A 10,204-nucleotide genomic window follows, 5' to 3' on the forward strand; every position below is an offset into this window, starting at 1 on the left:
GACTGGGCATTGGTGGCACACACCTATAATCCCAGCACTCGGGAGGCAGAGGCAGGCGGATCTCTGTGAGTTCGAAGCCAGCCTGGTCTACAGAGCTAGTTCCAGGACAGCCACGGCTACACAGAGAAACCCTGTCTCGAAAAATCAAAAAACAGAAAAAAAGAAAAGCTGGCTAGAAACAAGACAAGGTGGGTGTTTATTAGTAATAATATGCCTCCACATGTATGATTTATTTGGGAGCTGGTTGGTGGGCCCCTCAAAAAGCCAAAAGAGTAAAACATCGCACAACATTCTCTACCCAGGGAATTTAGCATGTTCTTCCTCCAGTGGCCACCAGAAGTGTCTGGAGAATACCAGCTATCTCAGCCACCCCCAGCTGAGACACAGCTAGAGCTGCTCCCTGGGATAAGTGGCCGACAGGGGACCCCACAGCAAGAACTCCTCACCAGCTGTGCTGGATGGGCTGGGCCACCTCCCAGCCATAGTGGTGAGCATCTTTGATCATGTCTCCCAGCAGTGCGGCCTGATGCATCAGCTTCTTGGGTATACAACCCACGTTGACACAGGTGCCACCAAGGCCCCATCTGGTACCTGGAACATCAGAGAAAGAATGTGTGTGTATGTACACACATATCTGTGTACACATGTATGTGTATGTGTGTTGCAGGAGATAAAACCTAAGTCTTTGCACATACCAGGGAGGGGTTCTGCCACGGAATCACCCAGGCCCTGTAGAAATGAATGAACAGGCGTCCACTCTACAGGCTCAGAATGCCTTTAGGGGTTACTATTTTGTGACCTGAACTTGGCCCAGTGGGCCCTTCCCACGTGGGAAGTCATTTTAAAAAAATTTTTGAACATTTATAATTTTTGTGAATATGGGTGTTCTGCATACATGTATGTGTGTGAACCACATGGGTGCTGTGCTCACAGACACCAGAAGAGGGTATCAGATCCCCTGGGACTGGAGTTAGAGCCAGTGAGTCACCAGGTAGGTGTGAGGAATCAAACCTCAGTCCTCTGGAAGAGCAGCATTGCTCTTGACCACTGAGCCATCTCTCCAACAGCACCCCATCAGTCATTTTTAAAATAATTTTATAGAAATGTTTGTATGTTGGACAGAACACTGTAGGGAGACTGGGGCAGAAGCGAAAGAATGAATCAGTGTAAGTTGAGTGTGAGCTGTGTCCCTACTCCGTACTCCCTTCCCTAGAATGTGTGGCTCTGTCCAGGCCGCCTACCTCGGGGAGAAGGTTCCACATAGTCAGCCACTGCCACCTTCCTTCCCAGCTGAGCAGCTGAAATGACAAAGACATCTGCAGGTGAGTGGCACAGAAAACTGGCACGGAGCTTCCCAGGTGGCCATGAGGCCCAGGAGGAGGCAGGGGGTCCAGGCCAACACCTGAGCACAGGGGCCAAGTAGGCATGCTGCTCCTTCCCCTTGTCCATGTACCTGCCCTTCCCGGTACCCATGCAGCTTGCTGCCTGCAGGAAGGAGCCCTCCAGCCTCTTTGCAGACTCCAGTCTTCACACCACCCACTGAGGCAGTGCTAGGAGGATGCCTACTTCCAGAGTTCCTACTCCCACTTACTGTAGGCTTGGATGTTCAGTGTAAGTCCAGTCCCTACCTAAAGCACATAATGTCAGCCTCACTAGCAACATACACAATAGTCATGACAGACAAGTAACACATATACACTAGAGGTGAGGTGGGGAACTGGAACTGGTGGAAATGTATGACATTACTCAGCCACAAAGAGGAGGGAAGTCCTGAGACACACTATATCATGAATGAACATAGATGACATCATAGTCAGTGAAAGAAACAAAAGGTCACAGATGACCCCACTGACATGAAATGCTAAGACTCCACTGAGACAGGAAGTAGACAGTGATGACAAGGGTCAGGGAGGAGGCAGGATGAAAACATGGGGAATGAGCATGAAGTACTCAAGGGGAGATGAAAACATTCTAAAATGTGACTGGTTATGCAATGCTGTGACTATACCAAACTCTGAAGAACTCACTTTAAATGAGTGAACAATGACTATATCACATTTCTCAGTAAAACAGTAATAAAAAGGGAGAGTCCTGGGAATAAATATGGCAAAAGATGTTTCTTGCCATGCTGGTTGGTTTTAGTCAACTTGACACAAGCTAGTGTCATCTGGGTAGCATAACCTTATATAAGAAAATGCCTCCATCAGACTAGCCAGGCTGTGCAATGTTTCTTGATTAATAATTGTTGTGAGAGGGTCCAACACACTATGGCCAAGCCACCCATAGTCAGGAGGTCCTAGGGTATATAAAGAAACAAACTGAGCAGGGGGGGGGGAGTGAGAGGGGAACAATCCAGTAAGCAGCATCCCTCCATGGTCTCTGCTTCAGTTCCTGCCCTGAGGTCCCTTAACATAGAAGCGTAAGCCAAATAAAAAACCCATTTCTCCCCAATTTCCCTTTTTGTTTGCTTGCTTGGTTTTGTTTTTCAAGATAGGGCTTCTCTGTGTAGCCCTGGCTGTCTTGGAACTCGATCTGTACACCAGGCTGGCCTTGAGCTCAGAGATCCTCCTACCTCTGCCTCCCAAGTCCTGGAGTTAAATCTGTGTGTCACCACTGCTGGTTCTCAAGTTCCTTTTGACCAGAATTCTTTATCATAGCAATAGAAAGCAAACAAGAAACAGAAACCAGTATCAGGACTGCAAGAGATTGCTGTGAAGACCTGACCATGTTGTTTTGGTGGGGATTGTGGAAATGTTTGAAACTTCAGGCTGGAAGGCCATTGAGTGTTAAATGAGAGCTTAAATGGCTATTCTGTGGGAGCTTGGAAGATAAGAGTGTGGGGAGAAATGCAGAAAATGGAGGCCTGCTTATGATGTTTCAGAAGGACACTATCAGCATTGTTCATGTGATTTATCTGAATTAAGACTATGGTTTCTGATAAGTTGGGGATGAAGAATCAGTTGTGACAAAGAGACCAGCACTTCTAAAGTGAAACCTTTGCTTTACTAGGACAGTACATGCTGGTCAGCTGGAGGTGAGAAATCGGCTAAGAAGAGACCAACACCATTGACCAGCAAAAATCTTCCAGGAAGTGCTTCATAAGGCTCAACATTCAGAAGTTGTGGTCCAAAGTATCTCAAGCTGGTAGCCAAACTTGGTAATGTATAAGAGCATTTCACATAGTGATGGTTTTGGGGGGCATCCAAGCCATAGGACTGAAGGAGTCATGGACAGTTGAAGTTTGGCACCATGTGGCAGAGTCAGAGTCTCTTAAGAGATACCAGGCAGCCATTAGTGCAGCCTCAGCTGTAGTGGATACCTTAGTGTGCTGGAGTTGCCAAGACCATGAGATGACCACCAAGGACAGAGGTAGGTGTGGAGCGGAGCTGGCCTGAGCCTACAAGACCTATATGTGCTGTGGAGGGTGGAGCTGCTTAAGCCCTCAGGAGTGAGTCGCAGACTTGAACAAAGAACTACAGAATTTGATGCATACTGCTACATGTTGATTTTGCTTTGATCTAATTGTAACTGTACCCAGGTTCTTCCCTCTTGGAATAATAAGTATGTAATTTTTTTTTTTTTTACAGGAGCCCACAGTTGAGAGATTTTGAACTTTTAAAGAATTAGACTTTTAAAGTACTGACATAAGACTGTAGAGCTTTCAAAATTGTATTCATTTCTATATTGTGATATTAATACACGATCTTGGAGATAACAGGAAAGTTTATGGTTTAATATCTTTGTGTGTCAGAATAACAAGAGGTCAATTATACTGGCTAGTTTTTGTCAGCTTTATAGAAGCTAGAGTCATCTGGGAAGAGGAAATTTCATTTGAGGAAATGTCTCCATCAGACTGGCTTATAGGCAAGTCTGTGAGGGTATTTTCTTGATTAATGGTTGATGTTAAAGGATCCAGTCCACTGTGGACAGTACCACCCTTAGCCTAGTCTTGTGTATAAGAAATGTAGCTGAACACACCAGGGGGAGGCAGCCAGTAAGCAGCATTCCTCAGCTCCTCCGGGCTCCTCCCAGTTCCCGCCCCACTGCCCTCAGTGACATGGAAGTACAAGCCAAATAAACCCCGTCCTCCCCAAGTGGCATTTGGTTAGAATGTTCTAACACAACAGCAAGCAATGTGCACACACCTGGACCCCTAGCACTTCAGGGCATAGGCAGAAGGATTCAGAAACTGAGGTCAGCCTGGGCTACATAATAGGACTCTGTCTCAAAAAACTTTTATTCTTTTTTAAAATTTTTACTTATTTGTTTGGTTTTCTAAGACAAGTTCTCTCTATTATGTAGCTCTAGCTACCCTGAGCTCACTATGTAAACTAGGATGGTCTCTAATTCACAGAGATCAACTGCCTCTGCTTCCTGAGTGCTGGAATTAAAGGAATACACCACCACAATTGGCAAAAAAAAAAAAAAAAAAAAAAAGTAATTAATTAAGTGTGTGTGTGTGTGTGTGTGTGTGTGTGTGTGTGTGTATCTGCAATGTGTACCACATACATGCAGGTGCCCATGAAGACCAGAAGATATTGGGTCCCTTGTAACTGGAGTTACAGACAGTTGTGAGCTGCCAAATGTAGGTGCTGGGAACCAAAACCAGATCTTTTGCAATAGCAGCAATTGCACTTGGGAAGTTGAGGCAAAAGGATCAGAAGTTCAAGGCCAGGCTCAGCTACATAGCAAGTTCCAGGCCATACAGGACCACATTGGAACCTGTCTCATACAAAACAAAACAAAGGGAAAGGAAACTGGGAATTTATCCTGCCTGCTAAAGTTCATACATCAGTCACAACCCTCAGCACCAAGGAATATGACTATATTTGGAGGTAAAGACACAACATGCACACTAGGGATCGGAGAGATTGCTCAACAGCTGAGAGCACTGGCTGCTCGTACAGAGGAGCAGGGTTTGGTCCCAGCATTCAATGGCAGCTCACAAACATCTAACTCCAGTTCCAGGGGATCCACCTTCTTCTGGCCTCTGTGGACATAGACACCAGGCACACAATGCACACATATATACACAGGCAAAACAGTCATACACATTTAAAAAAGAACAAATGTCCACATGCAGGTGAACAGTCAAACAAGATATGATCTATCATGTGTTGTCATAATACAATAAATAAGAACAAACTACATACACTTGGTGAAAGGACGAGACTGGGGGCTGGAGAGATGGCTTGATGATTAAAAGCACATACTGTTCTTCCAAAGGACTCAAGTTCAATTTCCAGCACTCATGTCAAGGAGCTTACTAGCCTCAACTCCAGTCCCAGAGAAATTGGACATTTCTGGCCACTGCACACATGTACACATACCCACATTCAGACACACACAGAGAGTGAAAGGAGCCAGAGTAGTTAAGTGCAAGTGGCTTCCACTCGCACACACCTTAGCAAGTGACAAGCAACCCACAGTGGGAAAAAGCAGGTCAATGATTGCCTCCAGATATAGAGAGAGGGAAGGCAGGAAGGCGTTACCATGCTCTGTGAAAGCTGGACATTGAAATAGCCTGAGCTTTGTCTCCACTCCCACACGCCCAAATCCATGCTAGAGTCTTAACCTTCGGGGCCAAGGGCCATTACTACATTTGTGGATAAAGTTAAACTGGGCCATAGGTGGTCCCTTGTCCAACTCACTGGTTCTTTAAGGAGAGATTAGGGTACAGATACAGGGAAGACATTCCACCTATCAGCCGAGGAAGGAAGCCAGAAGGAGCCAGTCCTGCTGACACCTTGGTCCTTACACTGCTGTCACCTAAACCACAGCTCACACAGAATGGTGAGAAGTGTCAGGGACAGTCACCATCTTCACAGATACACCCGTCTGTCAGACTGCGCTCTTGCTTTTACTGATTGATTTATTTACTTTGAAGCAGGGTCTTGCTGTTACCCAGGCTGATCTCAAGCTTCTAGACTCAATCAATCCTCCTGCCTCAGCCTCCTGATAGCCAGAATCATAGATAGTCATGACCAGGCCCAGCCTCAAGTTATCCAGTTTAAATTCGTACTGGTCTATTATCCGTCAATTCTCTGTCATTAAAGTGAGACTCCATCTCAGAAACAAACACAAAAATATGGAGCTGGAGAAACAGCTCAGGTTTGAGAGCAGACTGCTCCTGCAGAGGACCTGAGTTCCATTCCCAGCACTCATGTCAGATGGCTCACAATGAGGGAAATCTGGTGCCCTCTACTAGACTCTGCAAGAACCTGCACTCACAATCACATACCCTTACACAGAGACATGCCAATGTAATTTTAAAGTAATAAAAATAAATGTAAGACAAACAAATAGGGATGGGACTATGACACTCTCAGAAGAGACCAGATTTGGGATCTGTGTGGATTCCAGATTACAGGAAACATTTGTTCCATAGCATCTGCTTCTGGGTATATGGCCTATCCCCACAGGGACCTTCACTTAGGAGAATGAAAAACTTCAAGGCCCCAACACACCAGGAGGGACATGAAATACAAAATACATACCTTCTTTGGCACAAGCGAGGCCACCGGATCCCCCACCAATCACCAAGAGATCGAAGCCCTGCTGCTGCCCTGCTGAGGAGGGACAGAAGGTAAGAAGCTGCCCGAGCCAGCCCCCAAACGGCAGCTCCATACAGTTCTGTGCGGGACAAAGCTTATCAAAATGGGAACTGCATCCTGGGGCAGTAGGGGTGACCACTCTGCACAAATCAGAAACCGGCATGTGGTGAGGGTGGCTGTCAGGGTGTGTGACCATCTTTGCAGAAAATCTCCCTAACTCCCAAAGGGAGAGTCAGAGCCTAAGGCTTCACCCAGTGTTCTGAGACAGAACAAAAACTTCATTTTCATTCAGTCTACATGCATTTCAGTGGTGAAGGTGACTTCATTATAGCAACCAGAGTATCTATGTAGTCCCTCCTACACAGAAGCCAAGAGTCTCGGAGTTGTCTTCTGACATCCATGTGTGTGCCAGGAGCATGTGCTTACTCACATCCATGAACACACTACATAAATACATAAATCAAATGTAAAAATAATAGTTTTAAATGGCCACACCCTAAGTAGACAAGGCTGCAGAGAAAAGCCTAGGGCTCTCATACCCCTGCCCAAGGTCAGTGGCCTGCACCCCACTATAGGAACACACAGCTGCAGGTCAGAGGTGGCTCTTGGTTTGCAGATCCACAACAGAATCTAACCCAGGCTCAAGTTCTGAAAACGCCTGAACGGCTACAAATTATTTGATGGCTTTGATGTGATACTAGAGAAGAAAGGAGATTAAGTGGCAGGAGGCAAGTTGCCACTCAGCCCTACAGAAGATCAGCATGGCAGGCAGAGCCAATCTGTCTCCTCTCTTGCCTTTGGGTGACAGGTGCGGATCCTATATCTTGACCCAGGACAAGGCTCCTACTTTCCATTGCTGACACCTGTCCTTCCTATTGGGCCACCGTTCCCTGAGGCCCTACACTGTGCTCTCTGCCTGTTTGCTATCAAACAAATGGTAGGGTTGGCTTATCATGGGCTACTTGCTTTCCCACTGTACACACCCAGGAGACTCCCCTCTGATAAACTCGTAGAAGAAGCCCACAGTGGAAGTTTACAATGGTCAGTACTGGAAGATATGAGAAGCCTGCTGGGGGAGGGGACACGGCTCTACAGAGCAAAGCCTAGGCAGCAGATGTCATAGACACCTCACCTAGGTGATGGCTTCCTGGAGGGAACCCTCATATGCTGGCCTTCACTCCTCTTGCCCACAGCCTCACCTCCAGAACATGTCTCTGCTTCATCTCTGCCTCCTGACCCAGTGTTCTGGAAAAGGTGAGCAGGAAGCAGGAATCTAATAAATATGACAATATGACAAGGTCCAAATAAAGAGCACAGTGCTCTGATAAAGCAGGAAGGTTCCCTTAGATGGGCTGGCCACCCAGAGGAGTCATCTGTGATAGGGAGTTTTGTATAGCTGTTCAGAGAACACCAACAGTCTTGTTTGGTGATGCAACCCCCTCCCACCCCTATGGAAAACATGGGGGTAGGACACCAGGGAAGGGTGGCCCAATAAGAGCCCCACTCTGGCAACAGGAAGGACAGACTGCAAGGCTAGAGGGGACACAAAAATGGACTCCAGAGTCATGGCGAATAGTATCTTCCCTAGACCCTCTAGGATCCTCACCCCAGCAAAACTGAAGTCCAGGATCCTCAAGGTCAGCTGAAAACAAATCCCAAACCACAGGGGGTTCCCAGGCTTATGAGCTCAGTGAAGCATCTTCCACAGATTTAAAAAGGGTTTTCCTTTAGATTTTACTTGTTTTTATTTTATGTGTATGAGTGTTTGTCTGCATGTATATCTCTGCATACCAGAGGCCAGATGAGGGCCTTGGATCCATAAAGGAGTCACCATATGGGTGCTGGGAATTGAACTTGGGTCCTCTGGAAGAGTAGTCAGTGCTGAGCCATCTCTCTATCGTCATTATGGAGGGCGATGGTGCCAATGGCACAAGTACATTGGTTCTTTCTTAACCCCCACAAAATCATTGTAAGTGTCCCCTGGGATTAGCAAAGCTACTGAGAGATCAACCTTAGATCCCTAAGGTGTGTCCCTAGATCCCCACCTGCTTCCCAACACTCTCCAGGCTAGCCTTTGCCACTGAGCCAAGTCCTTTGCCAACCATTCAGTCAGTCAGCCTGCCCTCCTCCTGAAGGCCACAGGCCAGCCATTGTCTCTTCCATGCCACTACCTCCATGAAGAACCCTGGCCTGTCCTTGCTCATGTCCTTCTACACACACTGTGGGTAGAATTGAGTTCTGTCACTGGAATCCAGGGGCAGTACTAAGAGGTCACCATGCAAATGCTTGGTGAAGGTCAGTCATGGGACTGACCATACCACCACAGATGGGAAACTCTAGAGAAACCTAGCCTGTTGGGGGTAGTGGGAACCATTTTGAAGGGTACCTAGCTTCCACCAGGGCCATTTGAAGTTGATTACCTCCCTGATTTCAGCAATAACTCTCCCTGGTTGTCTCTTTCCAAGGACATACACAGACCCTGAGAAGCACTGAGGCTTGATCCCATGGGTTCTATAGCATCTCCTCATTATTCCCTGTATGTGCAAGTAAAAAGCACTTGCTAGGTAGGACATGAGGGAGCAGACCTGTAATCCTAACATTTGGAAGCTGAGGCAGGAAGAGCAGTTCAAGGCAGGTTGGTCAGCAAGACCGACTGTGATTTAACAGAAAAACAACAAATCAATGACTGTAACCCCAGCGCTTGGGAAGAAACCAGAAGGCCAAAGTCAGGGGCAACTAACGAGGCTGTCTGAGGCCAGCTTGGGCTACATTCGGGTGGGTGGGTATAGGGGCAAAATCAAAAAAATTACAACAACAAAGAAGAGCACCTGCTGTAAGGATGCAAGCATTACACTGGCCTGCCCCTGTCCCCTGGCAGAATGCACTCAGGCAGTACTCTGGTCAGTCCAGAGTTCCATGAGTACTGGTCTGCACGCAGGTGCAAAGGACCCCTTAAAAGACAAGACCCCCACCTTACTGCTCTTTCTGCTCCTGTCTCCCTCTTTTCTTCTGTCCTCTCTCTGACTGTCTCTTTACCTCTTTTCTCTTCCCTTCCCCTCCCTCCTCTTTCTAATAAAACTTCTCCCTCAAGCTCTGCCTGGTGTGTTTGTCTCCCAGCATGGTCCCCCACGCAGGAGCCCCTTCCAGCTTTATCCTAACCCTAAACAAAGAACACCACCAACAACTCGGGAGTTGAGGGCCAATAGGTAAGGTGCCTGATGACCACCAGAGCCCTTGACATCCTTATCAGGTCTACAATTAATACTGGGGACAGGACCTCAGGCAAGGTACCTCCAGCATTTTAGCCGTCTGAGAGGTAGCAACCTGCTAAAATAAAAGCAGGTCCCCTCGTGCACAGCACACTCCCGACACACTCTTCTGACTCCCGGTCCCCCGAGACACATTCCAGCAGAAACCCGCCACCGCGACCGCATGTGGACACTCGCAGCCACCTTTCTCTCTCCGCGTGCACGGCCCACGATCCCGCCATACCTCCCACTGCGTTCGCTGCGCCCCGTGTCCTGCGTGTCCAGGCCCAGGTCCGCAACCGGAAGCGTGCGACCGGCCCGCGCAGCGCCGCCATCATCGCCGCCATGGTCCGGGGACCTCAGGCGGCCGGGGCTGCCCTTGGCGCTGCCTGAGCCGTTCGC

The 10,204-nt window shown here is 47.8% G+C and overlaps 1 protein-coding gene across 2 annotated transcripts in view; it reads right to left on the reverse strand.

Annotated features, from left to right (window-relative positions):
- The window catches only part of Txnrd2 (thioredoxin reductase 2), a 48,130-nt gene extending 37,936 nt beyond the window's left edge, over nucleotides 1–10,194 (reverse strand). The window contains exons 1-4 of one of the 2 annotated variants that reach the window (XM_051191027.1): nucleotides 10,047–10,194; nucleotides 6,498–6,569; nucleotides 1,242–1,298; nucleotides 447–591 (exon numbers count right to left, since the gene is read on the reverse strand). In XM_051191027.1, coding sequence (XP_051046984.1) covers nucleotides 447–591; nucleotides 1,242–1,298; nucleotides 6,498–6,569; nucleotides 10,047–10,149 — 377 coding nt within the window. In that variant the 5' untranslated portion in view covers nucleotides 10,150–10,194. The remainder of the gene's footprint in view (nucleotides 1–446; nucleotides 592–1,241; nucleotides 1,299–6,497; nucleotides 6,570–10,046) is intronic. The other variant, XM_051191028.1, reaches the window with a different exon arrangement.
- Between the last annotated feature and the right edge of the window lie 10 nt (nucleotides 10,195–10,204).

The sequence above is a fragment of the Phodopus roborovskii genome, unplaced genomic scaffold, assembly GCF_943737965.1.
Source record: "Phodopus roborovskii unplaced genomic scaffold, PHOROB, whole genome shotgun sequence".
NCBI classification, from domain to species: Eukaryota; Metazoa; Chordata; class Mammalia; order Rodentia; family Cricetidae; genus Phodopus; species Phodopus roborovskii.